This window comes from Temnothorax nylanderi, unplaced genomic scaffold (genome assembly GCF_030848795.1).
Source record: "Temnothorax nylanderi isolate EJ_2023f unplaced genomic scaffold, tnyl_v1.0 TNYL_tig0129_pilon, whole genome shotgun sequence".
NCBI classification, from domain to species: Eukaryota; Metazoa; Arthropoda; class Insecta; order Hymenoptera; family Formicidae; genus Temnothorax; species Temnothorax nylanderi.
Genome location: NW_027249191.1, coordinates 294,004 through 321,954, shown reverse-complemented (window position 1 = coordinate 321,954; position 27,951 = coordinate 294,004). Strand labels below are relative to the sequence as shown.

Here is a 27,951-nt window from a genome sequence, read left to right as displayed (position 1 = left end):
TCCCCCGTGTCTTCTCGAAGCCGTTTCTTCCCGTCGCTCACCCCTTTCTTCTTCCGCGTTGGCAAGTGATCAAGTCGTTGAGGGAATCCTTTATTGGAGGTATCCAATTGACGGGAATATGGAACGGAATGATAAAGGGGAAGGTAGCGGTTGAGCATCTGATTGTTAAGTGTCTCTCGAATACGTGCCGTATTAGCATGTATAAAGTGCGAAGACGTTGCTTCTCGCATCAATCCGGGCTACTTGAGGAAACTTCCGTTTGCAAGTTTCATTAAGCGAACGGTAGATTGAAATCCGTCTTGGATCTTTTAATCTGCGTCTTTCGCGCGAAATTGTCTGATTGAGATGGAAAATCTTTTACTAACCCGACTCTTTCTGTAACCGACGCTTAATTTAACGAGCCGAGAATAGATTTAATCGTGATCGTCTTTTCGTCAAAAAAATGAGCTGGGGAGGATTAACCCGAGTCTTGATCCTGAGATATCCGGGAGGCTCATAACGAGCTGTTAGCTTAATAAGCTGGATTTCGGAGCAGCTTTGAGCGGATTAAAAAACTATTTTTCCACAAATATCGTTATGAAGAGAGAGAGAGAGAAAGAGAGAGAATTGACTTTTCCATAGGAATAAATATTCGTCTTAATTATAATATTATTTTCTACAAATAAGCTTTCCGTAAATTTGACGTTAATAATTACGCGGTCTTAATAACTGTAAAATACCCTTACTTTAGCGATTGATTGGTTACATTCAAAGCATAAGATTGTTATTTTACAAAATTATTCTTCAGACTTAAACTTTATTCATCTCGTCTTTATTAATTAATTAATCGATTAATAATGCATTTCATTATTATTTACAATACAACGCGTTGACTTAAACTATACGTACGATAAGTTACACGGCTAACGATGGTGATTATTAAAGTAATATTTACGTCACAGCGAGCAATGTATACGCAGATGAATTATATCTGTATCACTGTTTATGTAAACTGTTATTAAACAATAATGAAAATAGATACTTATACAAATTTAATAAAGAATTTTGATATGTAGAAAATGGGTAAATACGAAATATTATTATTTAATAAAGATTAAAAAAAAACTGATAATTTAAAATTAAAGAATTCTAAGAAGTGAATGCTTAAAAATTCAAGAAGTAAACAATTCATCTAAAATGAATTGACTTGAGCATTCAGGAATATATTAAAATGCACGAATCAAATAATTCAAGCGTTTTAAAATTGATAGTTTTAAATATATACCGATTAAAATTTTTGTAATTTTATTGAGCGAATCATTACCGACATCTGCACACATCACATAAGATCGTTAGCAAAAAAAGATGGCATAACAAATAATTTCCCTTAACCCTTTCAAGCCCAAATTATTTTTACATCGAAGATTTGTTTTCCTATAGATAAATTTATACTTACATTTATATATTTTTTAATTATAATCTCGGATTATATTATAATACAATAGAATATCGTTGACAAATATTATACAGTATAATGTAACATCATGCGATATGATTTAATGCACATTCGTATTATTTTACCCTATGTAATTATATTATAATTACATAACACAATATATTATATTACATTTATTTGCATATATTTAACACGTTCTTAAGAAATTAATTAAAACGATCGTATAATTTTAATAATATCGTGCGCCGTCGGGGAGCTGGAAAGGGTTAATGAGTCTTATCCCTTTAACTTGCTTTTACATTAATACATAATTACAGGTGCAGGCTATCTTGTGATCCGCGAACACGCTGACGAAGCACATTTTGATCTTGGAAAGCCCGAGTAATCGATTTGCTGCTGGAAAGGGCGGATTACTCCCTAAGGGTTAATGAACGGTCCATTAATGACGCACTAAAATACGATCGGTCTCGATCGAAAATGCCAAACGACGAGATTAATCTAACGTTTTAATTTTTTTTTGTTAATTCACGGATATTTGATATACACCAAAATATGAAAAATCGATATGTCCCGCGAGTCTGTCATTAACATGCGAACGATTATTATTCACGATGACTAAACGGTCGCTTAATTAACTTTCATTCAGATCAATCATCGCGTTTCAGCAAATCATTCTAACGATCTTTGAGACATTCTTCGACATTTAAAATTTCCAACTTGTCATTGGAATTATTATTACGCTCGACAATCGAGAGATTAATCGATCTTATTAATTCTGAAAAACTTCTTTCAAGTGTCGGTTTAAATTATTCATGGTATAAATTTATGAATTCAAACGAACTAGAATTTTTTTCATTTTTTTTCATAGAATCAATTATTATTATTAATGACGGGCAAAAATTTTGTCATTAATTTTATTTTATGGAATTTCGTATTAATTGATTGTTGTTAGGAAATGTCAACTTTTTCGAAAATATGTCAATTTGATAATTATAATTTTCAACGAATTTTCAACGATAAATAATATTTTACTCACGACAAAATCGTCAATTAATTGAGTCAGAAAATTGTTAATTAATTAGAAATGTCGGAAAACTGTGTTTATTTTAACTGTGTTTATTTTTCACTTAAAAATAACGTTATACGGTAACTTCCTCGGAGAACCTGCTCTTGTCATCGAGGTTGATAACTATGGCGTGTGTTCTAGCGTGACCGGATTTGCTCCTGGATTTGTCCTTTAAATCAGCTTCTTTGCCATCCTTGCCTTGACACACTTCCCTGCCGATGTCCTCAACAACGTGCTTCGAGGAGGTTGACACGGCGATGTCTTTTCCGATTTTCCTCGGCTCCGATGTCTCATTATCCTTCGATGTATCCCGCGTATCCTTTCCTCCGAGCCCGTTTTTCTCAATACATGCGCGACATCGATTTTCGCTCTGAGAACCGTTTCCTAAACAAAGGTAGAATTATGTGCCCCTCAGGGCTCCACGGGATGTAGTGAAAAATTAATAGATTATTTTGAACGGGCACAAAGGGAGAACGTAAATAAATAAAGCATAGCTATTGTTTAGACTTCCGGTTTCCACAGTAAATTTAATTTAACCGGGCTAGTTTTCGGGACAGTTTGTTTTGCCGTTCATTTCCTTTTTCCGGCCTTCCGATGCGTCAGGAACAATTTCCTAGTTCTTGCCCCCTAATTCCCAACTTTAAATATAAATGAAATATGCGGGCCATATATACTGCTTTTGTCAGAATTTCCACTTTTTCTAATTTTATCCACCGTCCCCAGAGCTACGATCATTCCTAAATCCGTGCCATTTTTAAACCGGAAAATTTCCTCTGATTTTATTTCCGACTACTGGCTCCGAGCTCCGAATGTACATATAAATAAAATGTTTTTCTTCAGTTCATACAGAACTTTTATTGACGAGATTTTATTTCCGACTGTGCTAATCTTGAAAAACGGTTACAATATATGTATTTCACGAGCCCGCTGACCTTTTCCGCGAAAAATTTAGCACACAGTTTTTTTTCAAAGTTACTTTCTTACCTGCCCGGGTCTGTTCCTGACAAGCTTGTCCGAGACTAGTTTCCTTCGTCGATTTATTGAGATCATTCAACTGAACGATGCTAGTCGAAATGGCTTGAATAGTGGATACTTGAGCCTCGACTCGATTGGAAGCGTCCAGCATGGCTGCCAGCTTGCTGGAGAGCTCCTGATTTCCTAATAATATGTTCTTCTCCTTCAGGATCTCTAATTGGTTGAGCAAACGGCGGAATTCCTCCTGAAAAGAAGTTTCTCTTGCTACCCCTATCTTATATCTGAAATACTAAAGAATTTAAAATTTAAAATTACAAAGGTCTTAAGACTTAAGACATCTTGATTTTAAAGTTCCAAGATTTCTAAAATTTTAAGATTTTATAATATTTCAAAATTCTAAGATTCTAAAACTAGAATATTCTAAGATTCTACGGTGCCAAAACTTTAAAGTTTTAAGCTTTGTGCTTTAAAGAGTTTACAGCTTAGAGGATTAGGATTCTAAAACTTCGAGAGAACTTTGAAACATTATAACTCGAAAATTAGGATAACATTAGGGCAATACAATCGAGATTCGCTGTGAATCTAGATATTCTAGATCTAGATCGGATTATGTTTAGGTAAGAGGAAGTGTATAGCTTCCGGTATGCTCCACAGGGACCGGAGAGTCCGTCGTCCGACGGCTCCGGTTTACCAGAGCGCTTACCGTGACAGAGTCGCTTTCTTCGGCGAAATTACCCTGCTGAAGCGATATCGAGTTGGTCTGGTTACTAGTACCCTGCGGACGACTGCTTTTCCCCAGGAACTTGCCGGTCGCGCCGCAAAGTTTGCCGATCGCCTCCTCTTTCCCTCCGTCGCGGAACACCACATAAGCCTTCGTTAAATGCGACGTATGTAACAACCAAACTTACACAGCATCGGGTTTCTATTCAAGCTAGTAGGAGGACTTTGCAGTAATCTTGCAAGAAGAGAGAGAGAGAGAGAGAGAGAGAGAGAGAGAGAGAGAGAGAGAGAGAGAGAGAGAGAGAGAGAGAGAGGGGAGGAGAAAGAGAGAGAGGCAAGTAGAAAACGAATCGGAAATTGCGCGATTTAATCTCATTCGTGCCGATTGAATTTTAGCTTGATACGATACCGCAACTTCTACTTTACTTTTTCCAGTAAATCTCAAACAAGGAGAGACTGATCTATTTACAGATTAATTACATTTGATCACGCGTATCATCCTAATCTTGTTTATTTCGAATGAAGTTTGCTCGAAAATATTTCGAAAACATGTTTTCATTAATTCTTTAGCGCTACTTTTTATTGCCAATATTTAATATTTCAAAGATTGAAGCTTCTGCAAATTTCTCGAAAAAAAAGGAGAACTAAATTCGCCATAATACTATAAAAATTCGATGCGTTTAAAACTGCTTCGCGGATTAATAAATGTGTAACTGTAATATTTGAATAATTCACTACGTAGAATTCGAAATTTAAAAAATTTTGGTCAATCGATACATTGACGTAACAAAATGCGTGCGTCAGGCCGTAAAACACGATGATTGTCATATAGTGAATAATGTTTGTAATAAATAATATTTCTTACTTTACTGCCGAATATCAGACAGAGCAGCAATGTGACGGTAAGCTGGGTATGGCAGAAAAATATGATGTACAATAAATCCGGATTGGCCGGCGATTGCAGGAACAACCTGCAGCAACGGGAAAGAAATTATTCAGAGCTGTTAGCCGCACGAAGCGCTATCGTGACGTAAGAACGGCGAACGCCGCTATACTGTGTGGATGTCCCAGATCTTCCGTTATTTTTATTTGTTTCCTCCATCTCAAAAATTCAAATTACATCCTTAAATTGGGATGCCCTACATTCTTGATTGCATTAAGTTTTAATGACAGATGCGTTTGATGCGACTACCTCTTTTCTTGAGAAGAATTGGAAGGAAGATTTAACAAAGAAGAGAAAAACGCTCGGGGGTAATAAAAATTTTACGTTGCGGTTTTAGAATTTATCGTCCCGGCATGTAATCTTCTGTATTGAAAATTGAAGTAAATCACAAAATTAGTGCCGTTAGAAAAAAATTGATTATAAATTCGTCAAGGAAGTCTGTCATTAAATTGCAGTTAAGATGGGACATGTTGAAAAACCGTCGACACAGTATTTACATTTAAAATAAGGGTCGCTCTAAATTGACTTACATTATGCATTCCACGGTTAAATTCTTGAAATATAAAATTCCGAGGAATATAATTAAATTTAAATATATAAAGACCCTATTGCCGCTTATCGCATCATCGAGCGGTAAACTCATGACTTAGAGAATCGTTCCAATTTCCAATATATATATCGTTCGATAGAGCTCTTTCAACGCGTTCGGAGAAACGATTCGAACGAACGATCTCGTGTTACGAATAATTACGAGCGGTTACGAGGTCTCGCGAGTGATTCCCGACCGAGCTGTAATCGGTCACTCCGAATAATGAATAGAGGGAAAAAGGAGGTCTTATAACGCGAACTTACATTGAAACGTTGAGGAAGACTGATAGTAGAAATTCGTTGTAAATCGCCATTGAAATGAATCGACTCTCATTAAACTCCGACGGAGTCTTTCTTACTACGATGCACAAACGGATGCCCCACACGAGAAACATCACCTCGACTGAAATCACGTGAAATTCCAAGTCACATTAGTCTCAATAGCAAGTTTAATGTTTTGCTGAAAAGCCCGCAGAGTCGTAGCTAGCGTCACTTGCGTACCGTGTGGCTGGAATATTTTCTAGTTCCGTTCTCGGTTCACATACGTGTGCAAAAGTCGAAACGAACTCGTGCCAATTTGCGTCCTAGTTACGACTCTGTAAATCGAGGGCTCGATGGATAGTTCAACGATCTGAACGATTACAAGTTTTCCGATTGGAGAAGTCCTTGGGGAACTGTCAGATGTAACGCAATCAGATAACTTTGCAGTTAAACTCTTGAAATGTAAAATTCAAGGAGGGATTTAAGGAATTAAGAGCCTTCTTCAAACTGTATGAGTAATCGCCGATCGAGTTGCGGCGTGTTTGTGTAAGATTTTACGTATTAGCCGTTTCTTTGGAGATCGTTATGAAAAAAGTAATGCTTCTTGCGTTGCTCTCTGACGGCAGATAAATGCGAATTAACTACAACGCGAGGTACCCCCTCGAAGCCGGTACGTGCTACCAGCTACATTATCCATCTTGATTTAAAATTGCGTTCGGCCATCTGCAGTATTACTAAATCAATATGGCTCACACATGTGTACGAACTTCCACATTACATATTATACAACACGTATATTGTATCACTAATACGCTCTAATCCTTCATAACGCCGTATTAACTGCGCGAGCGTGCATACAACGATACGATCGCTAAATGCCTCTAATTTAATATAAATTAAATTTGATATACCGCCAAGGACAATTTTCCGACGGCAGAGAGAAGCGTCATGATAGAGACTCGGTAAATATTTTACGATGTAGACAGAGGCACACACACGTAACTGACAGTGGAAATGGGTAATACGAACTAATGCTACCTGCCACGTATAATACAGAAACTTATGGATATGGCGAAGCTGGAGGGATACGCCGAGAGACAGATGCCCACTTTCACGCCTCATTTACGCGGTATGTCCCGGAGGTGCTTCGCGCATTTTTGTCTCACCCCGGTTAAACAAGATTCCTCAGCGAAAATTCGGGACCGGGATTCCCCGGTACTTATTTCTTTTGAGCGTCATCTATCCGCGCGTAACTCGCCTCGGAACTTTCTATATTAAATATTTCAGTAAATAAGCTTCATGCGCTTGAAGGCGATGTGAAAAGCAAGCGCGGAGTTTAATTCATCAGAAACTCTCTAACTTTTGATCGCATTCTTACGTGTGCGCGAGGGATCGATCATTCCATAAAAGCAAAGTTAATCCAATGCCGCCTACTTTCTGTACCGTATACATATATATGTACGCGTGCATGTACCGTAGCCCCGCCGCGCGCTCATATTTCACTGGAGCTTACGATGCAGCTTGCGATTACAGAAGTCCGCGGTATCGAAGGCACCGAGCGTACAACGAAGGATTAAGCGAGTCGATATCTCTTTTTTTTTCACGCAGAACACAGTGGTACTCACGAGTAGTGAAGCTATGGTCCCACCAGTCAGTTCGGCAGAGATACGCTTTGAGGTCGTCGGCGGTCCGCGCGACGATCACGACGGGCGGTGCGACCAGTGTTCTTATGCTAAGGAACACGCTGAACGTCAGGACGATGATGCCGAGCCGCTTCAGCAGGCTCGCGTCCGTTATTTTCACGGCCTTCGCCGATTTCACTCGGAAGATCACGGATATCCTGCGAGTCACAACATCACGGATTTCTCGTCGGATCCATTTTTTTCCGTTTGCAGCGATTTTCGTTTTTTTTTTTTTTTTTTATCGATTGACTGACCGAGCCTTCGTAGCTCGATGAGGGGATTTACGGATTTAAAAATCTAAACAGCGGGAGTTACCCGTAGCATTTTGCAAATCTAAATAGATCTATTGATATTCTATGAACGTGGTATCTAACGCAAATGGCATAGTTATTTTTTTCAAATCGATAACAATCGAGCCGGTTATAACTGTTGCACGAATTCCAGCGGGTTCTCGAAAATTATGTGAAAGAATATTATGAAAGTTGTAGAAAACCATAAAGATATCAATTCTCATTAATTTTTGTAAGAATTCGAACTTTGACAATTCAATTAAGAAAGTTAAAGAAGTCACGAAGTAATCGAAATATATATCTCAAGGTATAATTAAAATAAGACGTTGCGATTACAGCATAATAAAACGTAGAAGAAAACATTCATCAAACTCAATAAAAAAAAGACAGGAAAGCGTCAAGATCAATTGTATAATCGTCATTGGCAATAAAAACTTGACGAATGAAGAACAATTCTTATCTCGGCGGGACGAACAAGGAAAATGGTCACGAAACGACCAAAATGCAATACCATCGAGAAGTGAAGTACACTTACCGCCACGTTTTGAGCATGAGTGCCCCGTATGTGAGAGAAAAGCCAATTTCTCGTAGCCATACGCGCACGGTGCACGTGATGATATTTGGCCTGGGATACATAACTATAGTCTGCAACAAGCAAACATATATTTGCAAAGCGACGCTGCGTGAGCAATTTCCGACGATTATGCGTGTGCCGCGCCGGCATCTATGCACATTCGCCCAGGGTATTCAGCCCATTTCTATATTAATCGTGTAAATTTTAATAACGTTATTTCGATAAATTGTCTCGTTATAGCGTTGTCGCCTCCTGGAAAACGTAATTACGCAATTAGAATGTAATATTTAAAGCGCTTTAGATACACGCCTTTGAAACTGATGACGAGAATCGTCATTGAATCGTCGTCAACGTGCGTATTTATTATTTACGTATGGATAGGGATATATAGGACAGACATGTATAACGAGGAAATTTATCATTAATTGGTATCTAAATAATTTATGTTTAACGCATAGCAGATACGAAAATGATACATTATGTTGATACCATATATCGCGTGGGTATACATAGAGGCAAAATATAAACATGTTTATTAAAATATTATCACACATTTAATGTATATTTCAATATATGAATTTATAAATGTCTATTTCGCTGCTTGAATCTTCAAGCGCTAATTTACACTAATAATTTTCTTTTCTTTGCTGCTCCGTGTAACTAAAATTATTTCGAAATATTTCGAGATATTTATCAGAATGTCTGTTATCAATATTATTAAAAAAAAAACAGTCGTGGAAATAATATCTGAATAATATTGGAAAATCCGCTATGAAAAGCGCGGAGAAAGAATACAGAGAGCAAAAAAAGAAAACAGAATTCTCGCTGAACGAGCACTTTGGAGCGATTTTTCTTTTGTGTAACACGACGCTCTGACATCGCATAAACTTCGGACTCCAACACGGATTCATAGACATGTTAGAATACTCGGAGACTGATGATTTTCGCGCAGAGAGAAAATAGGATAGCAGAGAGAAATTATTAAAATATAAGAAATAAATCGATTAATAATATAGCGTCTGTGAACAGTTTTATACAAATATACGTTCTCGTTCTGCGTATTCGCGTTTATTAAAAATACATCTACGTAATAAAAATAATAAAAAAATGTACACGCGTTGTAAAAAAATGTAATAAATTCCCGTCTTGCAGAGCAACTGCCGTAATTTTTTTCTCTTACGCTCGAAAATGAGGTTCAAACCGCCGGAAATATTGTAAAGTTGCGAAACAGAGTTCTGTCTTAATAAAGCAGCCCGACAGGAGTGCGGATTGCGGAGAACAAGGAGAAATTACGGACGGTTCGCACGCACCACAAAATTCGACGGTGGTTCCGCCAGATTCCGCCGACTTTCCGGACTGTATCGCGCGCGATTTACACCGGCGCGGCGGCTCTCGCTCGGCGAGATATAATACCCAAGTTTAGTGAGAAACGGAAGGCGGTACCCTCCATAAGCGAGCAAATGACGTCCCATTAAGAATAGTACTTCGAGTTTAAGCGAAGCCATCCGGGAGTTCGTACGTCGTAAGAGCAAACATTACGTAGGCACGTTTCCATCTCCCGACGAGCGACGAGCTCCCGGAGTTAGACTCGGAACGTCTGCTACACCTTGATACTAACCCCTTCACGGCCGTGCCATTACTCCAGCGGGAGAAAAATCACGTCGCCATTCTGGACGGAGAGGCCGGGTCACGTTGCCGTTGCCGACACTTACACGTGACGTTCGTGGCTCGATGTTCGCGCAGAGATCCGTGAGCGCGCGTTTAAGTATCTTATCTTATACGTTTAGATATCTTGGAAAGGAGCATTAGAGTTATAATATATTTTACGAGAATTCCGCTTTCCGTCCTTCCAAGGAAATCTGTGCCAACATTAGGTTTAATTTTTGTTGATCCGAATCCCACACGGGACTACTGAATCTACTGAGAACATACTTGTTGTCACTTCAGCTAAACTTTCGTAGTAAATTCTACAATCCGAGAGACGTATACTGTATACAACTTTCATGTAAGTGAGGGTCACATAACTACTTTCCTGCACAAACACCTCCCGTAAACACCGAATGCCTGCGCCAGTTTCCGTTTAATTACTACAGCTTAAAGTTTATCATTTAACAGTTTTCCAGTGGAACAATACATGTACGTGAAATAGTTTACGTCTCGATGCGTTATAATTGATAAATTATTAATTTATGCGATAATATATGTATGTACAATTAATAATGCGAAATAGCGATATGTGTATATAGTCTTGAAAAACGAGCTTTCTTTTTTAAAACATTTAAATTATTCTTTGTTTCAAAATTCTTTTAAAAGTATTAAATTAAAAGTTGCATCTCTCCAAGAAATCTTTCTGCACAAGTAAGAGAAATTTGAAACAAATAACGGTGAATGCAAAAAACCTCATTTACAACGTACGTTGCAAGAATGAATTTGCAAGAAGACGTGATTTTTCCTGAAATAATACGATTGCGTTCTTTAGTGCGATGTAACTGCAGCGCTTTAATTTTTTGCATGTGATAATGCCCGAGTAATGATGTAACCGCTTACAAATGCGGTGCGATGGGAATTATCAAGTTAAATTAAATGTGTCTCGTGATGTGTCTCGTGAACGTTAATTAAGCATTTCATAGCAGCTTCCCGCGATGACTTAAACAGGTATCTTGGGTCGTTCCGTCGAAAGGCGAGCGCATAGATCGTGTATACGTGAGAGATCCCCGGAGTTTACGTTTATACAAATGACTTCTCGTCGACGGGATCCGTTCCGGATTCGATAAAGCAGGTTTGCGAAATGTGATAGAAATTCTGCTATCAACCCGATATATCACGTAAGAACGTGCGCGGAATACGTATCACAGCAGCTGTCACTACGGGTCAAAACTCAGAACAACCCAGAATACGATGTCTGGGAATTATTTTATGCTGCTACGTGATCTATGCGCTTGACAACGAGAGTGGGCGAACTTCCATCATGTTGCGGGAACATACCCCATCGGATAATAATCCGCGTATAACAAGCGTAATAATGAATAATAAGAAGCCCTCATTCCTTTTGAGGGACGCCATCAGAGACGCGCCGCTTTGAATCGCTCTCTCGTGAAAACTCTCGAGAAATCTGCTTAATTGCAAAGATCTCCAATTTAACATAAGTTAAAGTGACTACTTCATAACTCCGGGATATTTTGAAAGTTACAGATCGCGAGAAGAGAGTCGTAATTACAGACGAGATAGAGAGCCGATGGATTACGATTTCTCATTGGAACTGGATGGTCGCGGGCCATCTCATGGAACGCATCCCTTTGTCCGTTACCTACATTCGGCACGTCCACTTTAATTAGCAAAACATGAGGGCCATTAATAGCTGGTGAATACACGATGTTCGCGACCGATGCGTGCTGCGATACCGCGAATTATGCGTTATCATAATTGGCGCATAGGGCGCGTGTATACATTAGGGCGGTGCAGTCGCCGCGACAGATGCGGTTATGCAACCGACGCGACGCGACGCGACGCGACGGGATGCTGCATGCGGCACAGAGAGAGCGGAGAACGCGCCGCGCCGCGCGCGCGGTAAGCACACGCGTGAGGAGGCTTTGTTATCGGACGCCGACGCCCTCATGAATATGAAATACGTTCTAGGGATATGTGAGGCGAGGCGACGCGCAAGACAACACGACGCGACGACGCGACGTGAAGGATCCCACTTACCGTGCAGTATATGAAGAAGGCGCCCAGGACAATCACGCGCAACAAAACCGGGCTGGCCGCTCGTACCACCTGCAACAAATCGGTTTGCTTGTTCATTCACGCGCCGCTGACTTGTGAACTCCGCGCCGATGCCGATGGGACGGGACGCTGGGGACCGAACACGCGTAAATAAAATCAGAGTCGCGACGAGAGCAGTGGGCGGAAGATCGCGCCTCTCCTGCCGTTTGATGCGAACTGGCAGAAATCGCATCTGTCAAAAAATGACCTCGATCTACGCGATAGTTTATACAGACGGAGACTTTCGAGACGTCAAAGTTTTCGATTCTCGAGTCCGTAAATCCTCAAGATTCTTCGGCATACTTTTGTATCACGAAGCTTTGAAAATTTTTACTCCCTCTTCCTTAAATTCCCCTTCTCCGATACTTATTTTACCTCATTGCCAGTTTAATGTTACGAAAATAATATACATTATCTTTAAATTAGACAGACAGTTTTGCTTTTCTAATTATTTGCGGTAATCGGAATTTACTGCGGGTGAAACTAATCACGTTTATTTTCAAAGGTACTACCACAGAACGTGAAATTTCTCAATGGTATTCCGGGTTATCTGTTATTTAAGAGTATCTCTCAAATGCTTTATTTATGTTGCCAGCTGTTTCCACAGCATTGTGCTCCCCAAGTTTATATTCAAAATATACATGTTGGTTATACACAAGTGAATAGAGCGGGTATCTAGGCGTGCTCGCTGTTCACTTCGGTTTATTCTGTTGAACAAAATCTGTTTATTTGCAGAGATTGCAGTGCGATCAAAGAGCACACTGTATACAATATGTTTTATTAGACATACACACTGCAGTGTGTATGCTTAAAAGTCAGAAAAAGTGACTGTAGAGAAATCGTATTTGCAGTCCTGTTAAAAATAGTTTTGAAATGGGCAGATACATGCTAGATATTTTCTACTGTACCTTTAATTAAAATATTTATATTTTTTATCGGTACTAAAAATTTTTTCCAAAATACATAGTCACGAAAAATACACATCGCAAGTATAAATGAAGAAATTCTAGAAAGGGAGAAATTAAAGGTGAAATAACTGTAGATAAAATAATTTTTATTAAAATAATTTTTATATTCAGTATTTCGTATTTTTTAGATATTATTTTGCGCTTCTCGGAAACAAATATTACAACGATACAGTTCTGCAAATACGACCTTTGAGACTATCCTAAAATCTGCCCGTGAATTGCTAAAAAGTCAGCTACATGCAACTTACATGACACTTTTTGCCGTGGAAAAAAACTAGCGTGGCGCTATCAACTTGGAATATTTTAACTTGCTAACGTGCTAGCCGACGACGAAAAAAGTATGTTAGTTTACCGGCGCGGCGTCTTAAAATATGTATACGGCGCTTTTTTACTAGCCATTAGTGGAATGGCAGGCCTGTGGCCAATAAAGAAAAACATTGTGTAAACCACGCTCTCTTAACTCATAAATTACAGTTCTATTAAAGTAATCCTGTTGTGCAAAACTGCAACATTTGTGTGTGATATCTGTAAATTTAAATCTTTCAATTGCTCACAACTCATAAATTATTCAACCTATAGTTTGCCGAGGAAGATAGATCGATATCAATGAAGACGGAATACTTTGCATAATACAATGAAACTCGTAACGCGATAATATTTAATGAGCGGTCCGCGGCGGCGGCGGCGGCGTGTTACAGACGGACTCCTGTAAGCGCGATACTCATTGTCAGTGGTGTATGTATTATTACGACCGCCAACTGAATTCTTAAAGCCGATAACGGGTTATAAATGCGTCGCACCTAGTTTCATCCATTTGCGCTTTCATACGATATTCAAGAAACGTGCTGAAGTAAAGGAAAGGTCGCGGGCATCGCGATGGGAAGTGCCGCAAAATCCGCCGCAGCGCGAACACCGGGCGGAGAATAATAGCGAATAAAGTGAGTTAAAGTTCGTCTCCCGCAACAAAGCTAATTTCCCGTTCGCGTGTCTCGACTGTTTCATTCGCGCGCTCCAGGACGGACTTATTTGTTGCTTCCGTTTCACCCCGTTTTGCACCGCGTTCCATCTTGGGTGGGTGACAAATAAAAAGAGGGAGAGAGAGAGAAAGGAGAGGGGACAGAAAGAAGGAACCACGCTTTTAACCCTCTCGGGAGTTACATAGGCTATTAGTGTTACGAGCGGTAAAGTGCAGTTTCCTTTCTGGCAAAAGGCGATTTGCACGAATTGCCGAAGCGGTAAGACCGGGAAGGACGTATCTGCAGTTCGCCAACTTCTTCGGGAGACGAATGTCCCCTAACGATCTTCCCAACGAAAAACGATCGCTTCGACCACTTTAGAGAGTTAGGCAACACCCGAAAACTCTTTGGAGGCCTTACCTTTCTTTCGACCGCATAAGTTAAAGATCGACAAATCGTAAGTAATCTGCTTCTCCGTCTCTTACTTGGCGACAATGGTTATCCAGTTGTAATTAGAAATGGTACATTCAGAATTTCAAATTGACACTAAAGAGCACGAACAAACTTGCCAGGTGTGAAATTCCAGACCTCGGCTAATGCGAATGTTGAATACGATGGTGTGATTGAAATTCATACAATTTACGGTACAAACTTGGGTATTATTATTGCATGAACTTGAGTGTAAACTTGAGCCGGATATTGCGGAAGCAACTTGTAACATGAATTAATACAACGCACTCCAGATCGTCCGTTAAGGAGTGATATATCTCACGGAATTAATCTCGGAGAATGGCATTTCAATTAGCAAATCCTTAAGTGCTATCAAATTCACTACTGAAACACACATGTGTGATAATTAAAATACGTTATTTTAACATTTTGACTTGTACGATCGCACTCGCCGAGTCAAATCAGACGTTCGTCGATCTTTCGATCCTTCTGAATAAAGCAATCTCGAAATGGAAGAGAATAATATTTGTGTTTTGCCTAAAAGAGCTTTAGAGTTTGCGTGAATTCTACGTGAATCCGTTATAATACACACACACACACACACACACACACACACACACACACGCGAGTTCCATTATTCTGATTTCGATTTAATCCACGTTACGTCCGCAGACGCGGACCATTATTACGACCGGCGGGATATTAAGCTATCTGAACACACGTATATATATTATGTGCCACTTCATAAGACTGATTACGCCACGATATTAAGCTTGTAAATCGTAACTCGAATATAGATGCTTGCGGGAGGACATCGAACGACCGAAACTTTACTCGTGCTCGAATTTGCTAAACTTGCGCGCATCGCCGTTTATCTTCCCAGATTTATTAATGGGGTCAAGAGAGTAAGGAAAAGAAGAAAGCGATTATTCCGTCCGCCTTTGTCTTGTCATCTAAATCTAATTAAAACATACTTGACTTTAATTATATACCATACGTAATCCTACTTTCCTTAATTAGCATGCAGTGATAAAGTAGCGATAATTTAAAACACTTTGCAATTAATTTCAATAAAACTATCAGTTGTTCCGTTTCCAAAAATTTCTTCTAAAATATCTTAATTATTATCTCATTATTTTTATACATATATACTCCAAACTGCGAAAAAAACAATAAAAAACGGAGTGATCTGCCGCAAAAAAAGAATTGAAAATGTAGAATGAAATTTTTCTCATAAAAAGATTTATCTTCAAGAAGAATAATTTTGAAAATCAGGAAATTAATAACGCGCAATTTATGCTTCCTTTCAATATATATTACTGTTTAAAAGATTCGCGTTTATTCTTATTTTATTAATACGAGAATTATATGTATATGGTAATGGTACTCCTTTGAATCCATCGAATACTTTTCCTCTATCCCGCCTAGGATCGTTTTTTACGGGAGCTTACAGGACGCCACGCGCAATTTTAATGCACGGGATTCTCAGGGCACGTCGCATGTTTCAGGCTTGGATCCCATCCGAGGAAAATCAAGAGGCAGGGAGCCCCATTCTACGGGCGACGATGGCTCGACGCCACCAATTTCGGGATTACGGTGACAGTATACCACGGAAAATCTGGCCGTTTCTCTGCGCGAGATTCAACGGGGCGACTCGTCACAAATTCCGCGAAATTATCGTCGAAAGCGCGCAGCTGAATCTCCACCACGAGACCATCTCTCCTCTTCCTTCTTTAGCTCCTTTTTTTTTACCCTTCGCTTTCAATTAAAACGAGTCTCCACTAGAACTGTTCATGTTGCTTTTTCGCATTCGCGACGTCGCAAGTATCTCTCGTGAAAGCGGATGGTTTTACGCGGGATGATTTATGCCTGTGCCCATCATCTGATATGATTTTAAAGTACGTATGATTTAAAGATGCGGCGAAGCTCCGTGTTATAAATATCTGAATAGCTTAGCATTGAGAAGCTCCGTCGAGTATTCAATAGTGTTAAAAATGCAAACAACATATGTGTTTGCAACTAAAAAACAAAAAAACAAATGCTCAAGACTGCGTAATTAACTTAATAGGAAACTAGACCAACACAGAGCAGAGGAAGAAATTTCCTTTCTCTTATATTTTTCGTAGACATACGTCAATTATATTTTCTTCGAAAACTTCATTAGTCTGCCCCTTTCTCGAAATTCCCGGATCATTACCGTCGCAAAAACACCAGGGAGTTCGCCACGTGCCATTATTGCGTTAATTAGTGTCGAATCCTAGAGTACCTCTTTGATATCTAGACAGGTCGAACGCAGCGCCGCGCTTCTCGCCCTCGTTAAAGGCAAAGGCTGTGAGAGGTGCTATTTCACGAGCCCAAGGGCTCGGCGAATGAAGGTGTTTGGAGCTCAGAAGGACTAATTAACACTTCGCGGTCGAAAGGATTCCTCGCAATCGCGCTTTTAATACGAAGACGGGTTTCAAATATTATTTGAAGAGTTACGGCGACGAAGAAGAAAGCCCGATAGCCGATATTCAGAATAAGCTCTTGATCGAAAAAAGGATTTATCTGAATATAGAGTTGAGCGAGGGCCCCGTATCTGCATGTTTATTTACCTGTTCGATTTATTCGAAGCTTTATCTGTATCAGTTGAAACTTTATCCGTCGCGGTTGCATAATTTGAGAGGAGAGGACGTCGATAATTATTCCGATAAATACTAAAATTGAATATATAACTGGGGATAATGTAATAAATTTATCACGAATAATGATTATAATCGAGATAATATAATTTCACAAGTAAAAAGAAGAAAAGTTGTTCGAGTAATTGTTCAGATAAATGGGTGACATCAAATTATTGGGATAACTCACAAGCACAGTCGTGAAATGTATGGGCATCGTGACATAATTATATTGGGTCACGAGATACTCATTCATCAGATATCGTTTAAAGAGACCCTGCACAGTATCCGGTAACTTTACACCCGTGATAAGAGCCTTTCGAATAATCGCTCACGATATCGGAGGCTGTGATCTAAGTTGAACAGGATTAACGTGTTAACCTCGATTTATCCGATCGGCCGTTAAGATAAGCTGTAACGCGACAACGGCACTCTCTTTCTACTGCTGAGCTTTTGTCACAGCGTTCAGATATCCTCCCGTTTAAACGAGTCTGTTGGATTGAACATGTCGGAAGTCTAAGAATAGCACTCGTGACGGAAAACGATAGGATATCGCGCTTCTGAAGCATAAATATTTATGTATATAATGTATTGAGGTATAAAAGAGACACAGTATTACGCGAAAACGAGATTACTCTGCACGACTCAGTTTGAAGCAAATCGAGTTTAAAATGAATAACTTAATGTGCGACTCGCAAAATTTTATGAATTTAACGCATTTTTGCATAATAAATCAAAATGTCGTTTTAAATGCCGTCCAACTGCGGACGTTACGCGGCCTTACGTTGCTCCCGCATAAATAATGGATTTTGGACGGAATGTCATCTACATAGATATTTCACTACGGACATTACTTGAGCCCTTGTTGGGCTTTTATCTCCGGGTAGACTAAAGATTTATACGCTTGTGGAACACGTTCTCTCTATTAGCTATCATGATATTAGAAATTTATTGACTCGCGTTTATACGGGTGCCTTGAAATATATTCCGCACTTCATCTTTGCGAACCTATTGTTCGGATTTATTTAAGCTTTGACAATTAATAAGCTTTGAGCTTGCGAAATATAAAGATTAATTTGGAGAATCTTTTCCCTGCGAATGAGGAATATTCTCTTGTAAAATATCGGTAATATCGTAAAATATTGAAAGACTTTAAAGAAATATAAGTTGAAATCTTTTATTGCCTCATCTCAAAGGCTCTCTCTCTCTCTCTCTCTCTCGCTTAATTAAGAGGCAGTAGATACCGGCCTGTAAACTACTAAAAAAATCTGCTTCTGGTGGAAAAGATGCAAAGTGCGCTAATATTAATTCGCAGACTTCTTCATCAGATATATATTTATCTACATGAATCCTATATAAATATATAGGGCGTTAAAGAGGAGCGAGAGCGCGCGCTTACGCAGCATGTTGTATTTGTGAAAACGAGGCGAAACGTCTCCGTTAAACGATGCCATCGATAGTTTGGAAGGGTCTAACGTAAAGAGCCGCGGCTCCTACCTTCACATGCCCGTATTTCCATGTGAAAAGAGCGACGGCTGGCAGGCAAGCGATGATGCAGCACTCCAGGATAAGTATCGCCGTTCGCATCAGCCAGTTCAGGGATACGACGCAGGGCGAGCCATCCTCGCAGGACTCGCACCCCTCGGCGCACGGCAGACATTCAAACAAGCCGCTCTCGGCATATTGGTTCTTTTCACCCTGTTGACAAACAACGCGAAATTATTTCTCTCAAGGAGAGACTCTCCGCAAAGGAGTGCGATAACTGCTGTTCTCCGAAATTAGTTGCTGCAGTTAAAAGAGAGAAATTCTTTTACTTTCGAGAAGAAATACGACGCGCGACGCGCGTATTTCCTCTTCTTATTCGAATTTCATATTACGGGTTAAATACACTTTGTATTGGACTTCAAGACTATGGTTTTAGTGAATATAACTTTATTCTATAATCGATAATATCTAGTTATACTGCGATCGTATTTCCCTCTTCGCGAGTTCCTTTCTCTGCAGTATTTTCAGATACAATTTCCGCCATAAACGCCTAAGCATTAATTAGAATTGACGTACATCGGAAAAATATAATTCCTGAAAAACATAGTGGCAAAAAATTTTTTCAAAAAAAATTATCTGTAAGTTAATATATCTTTACAATTAAGACGGCATTGAAGATAATTGTACTGTTTCGATCTAGAAGAAGACAGTCATATTTAAGAGATTGATTTTTAGAGCAAGAAACACCTCTAAAAAATCATGCATAATAAGATATGCATTACTAGATATTTTGCATGAAAGACTAACAAGAGGAATAATAATTTCCGAGTTTCTCTCATCCAATTTTCTTTCGCAATAGCGAGGAAGGAGATGTCTCTCGTGAAAAACTGAAATAATCATTTCCAACTTCCCTCTTTCTGGCGCTCTTTCAAGCCAACAATGCACACATCGCTGTCCACGACGCGCTCACCGAAAAAAAAAATGATGACACGTCGTTAATATCCCGGGTTCCCAGTTATTAAGGATATTCGGCGGAGGAGACGTCGCCCATTGTAACCGTTTGCGGTTACAAACGGTAGCGCCAACTACTGAAGGGCGCGACTGGAAAATAGTTTTACCGCGCGCGCGCGGGCGATGGAAATGCCCATCAAATCACAAAAGATACGTAACACGCGGTGACAATAGATGCCATCGCGCTTCGCTGTCAATACCCATTTCGCTTCTACGAGCACAGACGGCTGGTCCGACGGACGTGAAAACTGCACTGGAAAAAAAGTCTCTTCCCCGTCCGCTGTAATAGAATGCACGGTAACGTGCGCTACGTCGTAACGCCGTTGTCGCCAGCGACGATCTAATTGCGCTGTCGCTGCGATCTTCCACTCCGCGATCCTGTTTTTGAAGCTTTAGAACGGGGAACCGAACGGAACAAAAGTGGAATGCGATGCTGATATCACGCTGATATCACGCTGGATATTCCATTCAAACCGCATTTTACATGTGCAATAACGGCGAAACCAAATTTATCGAAAATTCATCGAAATGTGCTTCAAATTGCACGCCGCATCGTCGATCTTTTACTTTCAAATATTTGAGGGAAATTATTATTTTTTTCTGGTGTTTTCCGAGTAAATAATTGTTCCGATCATAATTGAATATCATACAGAGGACAAAGTTATTTAATCCATCGACGAAATAATCAACTATTTTTCAATCAAAAATCAATTGTTCCCGTAAACTTTCGCGAATTGAAAGATACAATGTATATGTATTTCCATTTTTTTTGGCGCGTTTAAAGTTTAATGAGAGATTCTCCCATAAATATGCTGGGGTGTACATAATCGACTTTATATTTAAGAGGTAAAGGAGCCGTTATTACGATGGGGTTCATCAAAATTTGATAAAGACTTTAAGAAGATTTAAATACCTTACATACTTTGTTAATACAATTTCGCTGCTTCTATGGTACAGTAATTTCTGTGTTTCTGAGAAAAAGAAGATATTACAAAAGAGCATTAAACGTTCTGCGAAGCAGAAAATGGAGAGCAAAGCTGTTTTTACACATTAGTTCTACTTTAAACTACTCACCATCATCAATCTCTCGTACTCTTCCTCAATGACCGTGCCATTGTAGTACCTCTTGTCCGATTTCGTGTCCGGGTAGTAGAAGCCTCGTTTGCAAACGCATCGATAACTACCGCGGCGGAAGCCAAGCCCGGGAATGGCGATGCACTGCGAATAGAAGACAAAACGATCAATTGTATCTAATCAGTGCTACGTGTTCAAGCCTTTCGTTATTGTGGATGGTTATAATCCATCGGAATTGTTTCGCGATAGCTGATCTGATTCATGGATCTCGCGGCTGGACACTCGCGCTCGAGTGTCCCACTTGATTATAAATTTATCTATATTTCATTACAATGTGTCATATTTGAAGAATTGAAGTTTATTTTATCTAGTGTGCTTCGTGAGCATGTATTGATTTAACTTATAACTTAAAATAACGTTCATAACAGCACGTTTTGACTGGACATTGCTTTAACGAAAAAAAAAACAATTTAATTAATCTTCAAAACGGTGTTTTAGACATTACAAAATTTAATTTCCCATTATCCGAAAAAGTTAAAGAAAAATTGTACATTAAGATTAATCTAAAATAAGTCAATATTAAGACCTCGTGTTGAAATTCACTTAAAATAGGTCAATGTTAAAATCAGTGTTAAGATTTCAACGTCCGGATTTAATGTGCAATACTTTAATTTTTAAGTTTGCACGGGATCTATTTAAAGCAGTAGAAATAAAAACAATTTGTTAAAAGGGATTGTACGTAGCGTAAAAAATGGCGAAATACATTGTCTTTCGTATACATTTATGTAGCGCTATTACCGTTTAAGTGAAAAAACGAGGTAATATTAAAAAATATCACAGTTATAATGAAAATCTCCATTAAAATAAATATCTACGATAAACTACGGCCATGCCGCAGAATAAACCAGTCCAACGTAGTGAAAACAAATAAAAATAGAAATAAAAAACGCAGACAAAATGAGACGAAATAGCGTCATGAAGGGTAAAGAGTGAAAAAAACGTAAAAAATGATTCTTATATCGTTTTTATAACAACGAACATATTTTACCCCTCGAAAGCCTCCCAGTTCACGTGACCGACGGGGAGGAGGGTGCTCGAAAACGTTCTTTCCAAATTGCGATCCTCTCCAAGTTCGTGAGTTATCGTTTGCCGCGAATCGGAAAAACGCGGTTTCGGAAAAACACGAGGTTGAAAGTTTGGGGTTTACATAAAGCGTCGGCCGACAAGTGATATGTACTTGCCATTCTAGATTTCCCGTAATTTCCAGGATTTTCCTCCTGGTATTTACCTATACTCTTACGTGAGGAGAACAGCTGAACTTTCAAAAATTTGGACTGACATCTCCATAATAACGAAGATGTTAAAAATTTGTAATTTAAATTTTAATGGAGAATTTAAAATCACGTTACAAAGAGGGAGGTTAACGTTGGTTCCATTCAGGCTCTTACTACAGCAAACGTGCCGTGAAATTTGTCAAGGAATCCACGAAGAAAAGTACGTGACTTACACTACAATTTAAATATCAAAATCCGTAAAATTTAAACTGTAAAAACTCAATAATCGCGAACAGAAATTTAACTGAAACATTGATAAAAAAAAAGCTCTGACGCATTCACCTGTCAGTCCTGCCACTCTCTCTTTCTTTTTCTCTTTCGCGAGTTTTAATCTATGAAAAGTAAAACACCGATAACGCTCACGCGGTTTGTTAGGGGAGGTAAAAACGCTGCGCGAGCGGGGTGTTTTTCGCGCGGCGGATGCTAGCGCGGCGGGGTCGACAGTGGCATTTACAAATAGAGTCGGTCGCCACGCGGAAAAACACCTCCCCAGTGGTTTTGCCCTATTCCGTATGGTACGTTTAAGCGCGCGTCGCGCCCGACACCGGGAAGGACACTCGCGGGAAACATCGATCCTCGGGAAGAACGAGGCGAGAAATTAGCATTACCTCGGTGGTGCGCTTTTTGCACTTGTCGCTGGCGGCGAATATGTTCAGCTGCGTGGATCCAGCCGGCAACGGGCACTGATCTATGTCTACTCGGCGGAGGTCTATGTCGATACCGCTGGTACCCCTGCGAACGATAAATCAAACGTTTTGCGATTAAACCCCGGGCCCCACGTATATAAGATAGGCTTACACATTAGACTTGAGCGGCCGACTTGCGCCAGTTACTTCGCGGGGCTGAAATCTCTCGGCAGAGAGAAACGGGAACGTCGACGCCGCGCGCCGTTCTTATCGGAATTAGATTAGTAATAGAAACTAACATCTGTTTTTACGCAATTCAAGTAGTAATTAACATCTGTTCCTAACTGGTATTTGCGCAAACTTGTGTAATTGCATTTCCCCGCGTCCTCAGGAATTGACAAAAGCTTTAACACACTGTTAAATTCCTAGTGTCAAATTATATTTAGGTACTTTGAGTTATTTTTAACCGTTCCTATAAGTTGTCACTGCTCCCACTCAAAATATGTTGTTAATTTAATTAAACCAATGGAGTTGAAATAATACTGTTTTGGGTCAAGATAATAAATTTCTACACACATAAAAATAATAAAATGTTATTTAACTTAAGGTTAAAGATATTGGTTCAAAATTCATCCTTTAATATTTAACAGTGCAGGTCTCTTTGTTATTTATATTCATAAAACGCTGCAAAATGTGAAAAGAATAGAAAAATTCGAGGATGTAAATGTAGAAAAATTTGTATTGTACAAGAAAAACGGAAAAGCAGACTCTCTAAAATCTTATTTGAATTCATACATGAAAAGTGACGTTATTAAAAAAAGTGGTGATATTAAAACCCTATTTCACGATTTCTCTTGGGATTACACGTGTCTGCTGTGCTCTCGTTTTATTATATAATCTTTAACATCAAATCAAATTCTCTTGCTTCGTGTCTCCCGATGCATAATTCAACAGTGCGCGTGTTGCAGCCGATTATGCGTGCAATATATCTTCCGTTGATTCTCGACTCATGTAACCCGATAATCCTTCCGCCGGCATAAAATGCAATATGGTTGCTTTGTACGAAGAAGAGATATACGATATCAGCAGCCACTTCGTAACATTCAATAGCCTTGTATAATATCCCGTATCGATTTTTTTCTCAAGAATTTTTTTTTTTAATATCTCGCACAAACGTTCTATTAAAATTCTCATTGAACTTGATCGTCAACGCAAGATATTACTCTCCCTTCGAAATTGCGAAACTCAATGCAAAATCGTCTCTCAATTATTTAGGTCTAAAATTAATTTCTTGATATTGAAACCGCCGTAATTATTTTTAATCCCACTGAATGACGGCACCGCCCAGGTCTGGGACACCCTGTATAACGTCTGACTCCCCCTCTTTCGATAGTTGGCCGGTATCGATTCTTGATTTGCAAGAATTACGATGCGTTCGCAGTTGCGCTGATAACAAATTTCCTTTAAACGGATATTGCATTCTTTGAAGCGACATAGCCCCGTTCTTTTCCATCCGGCGACATTTACCATGATTTCTGCGTGCGGTGGTCCGTGAAATTTTGCATTTTTGGATTTAAACGAGGGAACGAGGGAGAGCGACGTTATTTCCGACGTGCGATTGCGAGCGAATTTACGCTACCGGCGAACATATCGCTCGGATATTTCGGTGAATGGCGATTTCACTTAGTCCAGTGAAGTGGAAACGTTTTAGCTACATAGCAAAAGCGTTTTAATTCACTCGGACATCGAACACTAAATAAATTTAATTTCTTAGTTACATGGAAACTTTAGCGTGGAACTCCATTTCAATCGTTCTTTTTTTTTTTTAACGTACGTACGAGCTAAACGTATTAAAATGTGAAGTTCAGATAATTATCTCGGTGTTCACGTCAAGGAATATAACGAGAATATAACTTCTTACAACTTACAACGCATGAAAATTCAAAGAGATTAAACACAATATCTCGTTTCGAAGCACAAGAATCCAGTTTCACGGGAAATAGATTTTGCTCAAGCGTTATTTCATTGTCCATCGTTATAGACCGTATGGCAACAATTTTATATTGAGACAGCAGTGACTAGTTTCATATCCTGCTGCAGACAGAGGAAATACTTTGCGAATTTTTTTGAAAAACATCTCAGAATTGAACGTAGGAACAGAACGAAGGCAAATACGAAAATGGCAATCATATACCATCGCGTGTGCCATTGTTACCATGAAATCGCAAAAATTTCCGTCCGAACTATAGCAAGACTGGGATAATATTTCGCGGAAGCTAGTATTTTCCATTTCCATGTTGGAGGCCAGCAACAATTAATATCACTGTATTGTTTCTGTAGAAAGTGAGAAAGAAGGGAAACAGAGAGGGAGACAAGAAGAGAGAGATAGATTCTTGCTCTGTTGACAGAGACTTCAAATGGACGTTCTCGGAATAGAACTGAAAGCTCTCCGAACGGTTAAATCAATTTGCATAACTGAGTTCCGTTCGTATTTTAGATTAACTCTTCGTCTCATATGACAGCACATTTACAACATATCTAAATTTGCCATCAAAATAAATTGAATATTGATTTAATATCGCCTTCTGCTCTGTTTCCCTTCTTTCAACGCTGCTTCTGTGAAAACTTGTTGCAATCGGTAATTTTGTTATGTATAATATGAATCAAGCTTTTCACCGCGAATATATATTAACAAGATGATACTGTTTTCTTTCGAGCTCTTTTCTTATCCAGTGCAGGCAAAATTTGATTTTATTTACATAGGAAGATAGTTAATTGGATCACGTCCTGTATGCAAAAACCAGCCAACAATGTTGCGGTTGTTGGTTGGATTCTTCCTGCAGCATTTAATCCAATTATTCTACCGGGCAACGTCAATCAATATAAATATTTGAAAATTGTGAGAAGAACAGACAAGTCTCCCATTTGCAATGAATTAAAATCAGATTAAATCGAAATCAGATTAAATAAAATATCATACGTAAATACAAAACAAAAAATAGAATTACACGATAGAGCTTTCCTATACAAATCTTTTCGTTAACATTTCATGCAAAATTATATATATATATTTTTATAATCTGCAGCTTTATTGCAAGTCTGTAATTTAGAGTTTTATTTTAGTAAAAATTTGAGATTTAATATTATTATTGTGGTATCTAAATAATAGTTATACAAAATTACAATTTATAATTTCCGACAATATTTACCGTTACAGGTTACGGATTGCCGTGATAGAGAAATCGAGCTCAAGTCGAAAACCCTACGGCTGGAAGAAAATACAATTGTTTCAGAGCACTCCGTATATACGGGCATATTTAAGGATTTTCGCCGGGCTATAATAAGATTCTATAAGGGGTATGATATCTGCATACTTCATCGCCAGGAAGGTGAGGAATGCTGGAAATATCTCGGCCCCGTGTTCATCAAATTGGTCGTATCGATTATCGATTGCAGCTGCGAAAGGCCTGGGTTTCAACGGGAATTTCGAATTATCATCGCTTTCACGAAAGCACGACTTCACCTTCCATTAAGTTAAGTAGAGTCGGAGTCTTGTTATTGTTTGATTAAGTGCACGTAAATACTCCTGCAATTTATAATAGCTAGCGCAAGGGTAACTTGCATTAAAATTTTTATAAATAAACAAATATAAATAAATAATTATATAAGAAATATATAATTAAGAACAAGCACTTAACCATATATTGTAAATTGTTTTTCTTTATCAGGAACAACACTGCATGTTTTATAAAAATGTCGGATAGCAATATATAAAATCTCAATTAAGATAGTGTTTCTTTTAAAATTTACTTAAAGCACAAAATAAAGATCGTAGCCGTAAGGCTTTTACAGAATGAGGTAGATTGTATTAAATTTCATGGAGAAAAAATCAGTATTATGTTCGGTTAAGTATATTTAAATATGTATGTCCGTGGGTGTCCGCTCTCGATAATTACGTTACAGCAACATTTTAAGCGCATAGTAGAAGGAATGTTGTTGTGGTGAGCGTAATTTAATTTATATAGAGAATGAAATTAACTAAAAGCAACAACGTTTTAACTTGTGCCATCAACATAAATAATTTTAATGTTAAGAGAACGTATTTACATATACGTCAGATTTTGCTTAGTTTTCGACGAATATGCTTTATAACTTCCTTCATTTATATTTCGGATTATATTAATTTGTTTAATATGATTTAATTGACATGAATTTATTCAGAGAGACACACTTGAATGTGCATTATGTATTATAATGCCGCGATTGTATCTAATTTTATTATCAGAAAATTTTCGTTTTTCATTTCTATTCTGCATTAATATAATGTTTCTCTTGTATGCATACCTTTATGCACTAAGAAAAAAATTTTGCTCCAAATTTGCTTTTCGAAGGAAAGGAATTTTTATTATTCCATGTAATTTTACGTATAAATCTCACGTACCAATTATCTACTAAATTGACCTTAATTGATTTCATCTGCTCCCCCTGTGTACTCGTGCTGTGTTTATTTATTTACTTATCATCATGCGTTGGGCGAAGCGCACATGTATGTTTTATTATTCTCGAGTTGTTCCATAAGAATGTCGGGACGTGACGTGTATAATTATCGGCGCGTAATTCCGGCGCAAGTTAGGTCGGAGATAATAAGGTAACCGGTTAAACGTATAAATTAGGTGCGCATGTGCCTCGGAGGTTTTCGCAAACTCCCGATGCCGTGGTAACGCGGTGACCCGTGCCGAAAGCCCGAGCCCAGGCCGGTTACCGTATTACAAATTAGATCCGCTAACTCTTCTCTAGCAGATAATTCGTTTAACCGTCCGGGCGCGAAATAGAGCGGGAAACTGCATGACCTTGGCTAAGTGGATTTTTCATTTGAATACAGAACTGACATAATTACCAGTAATTATAATGCACCCCCCCCCCCCTCGAGCCGCGGCGTTAAAGATCCGGAGGAACTTGGGAACAAGGAAGCTGGCTTTCGGGAAGCGTGGGATACATGCAAGGTGTTCGCGACCGATTGCATTTCCTTCCAGTCTACTGATCCTTCGACAAACTTAGCCAATCTTTCCTTCAAGGGAACTCGATGGATTA

At 38.8% G+C, this 27,951-nt stretch overlaps 1 protein-coding gene and 1 long non-coding RNA gene across 9 annotated transcripts in view; one reads left to right on the top strand and one right to left on the bottom strand.

The window, feature by feature from the left end:
• Positions 1-789: 789 nt before the first annotated feature.
• The window catches only part of LOC139776799 (uncharacterized), an 80,809-nt gene continuing 53,647 nt past the window's right edge, over positions 790-27,951 (bottom strand). For 7 of the 8 annotated variants that reach the window (XM_071713742.1, XM_071713743.1, XM_071713744.1 and 4 more), the window contains 11 exons: positions 22,843-22,966; positions 20,901-21,044; positions 18,828-19,028; positions 12,240-12,308; positions 8,496-8,605; positions 7,614-7,828; positions 5,992-6,130; positions 5,062-5,167; positions 4,180-4,347; positions 3,486-3,765; positions 790-2,885 (listed from right to left, as the gene is read on the bottom strand). In XM_071713742.1, coding sequence (XP_071569843.1) covers positions 2,575-2,885; positions 3,486-3,765; positions 4,180-4,347; positions 5,062-5,167; positions 5,992-6,130; positions 7,614-7,828; positions 8,496-8,605; positions 12,240-12,308; positions 18,828-19,028; positions 20,901-21,044; positions 22,843-22,966 — 1,867 coding nt within the window. In that variant the 3' untranslated portion in view covers positions 790-2,574. The remainder of the gene's footprint in view (positions 2,886-3,485; positions 3,766-4,179; positions 4,348-5,061; positions 5,168-5,991; positions 6,131-7,613; positions 7,829-8,495; positions 8,606-12,239; positions 12,309-18,827; positions 19,029-20,900; positions 21,045-22,842; positions 22,967-27,951) is intronic. The other variant, XM_071713750.1, reaches the window with a different exon arrangement.
• Positions 15,861-26,717, top strand: LOC139776809 (uncharacterized). The gene is made up of 2 exons (XR_011719191.1): positions 15,861-16,568; positions 26,078-26,717. It is a non-coding gene; the product is annotated as an uncharacterized lncRNA (long non-coding RNA).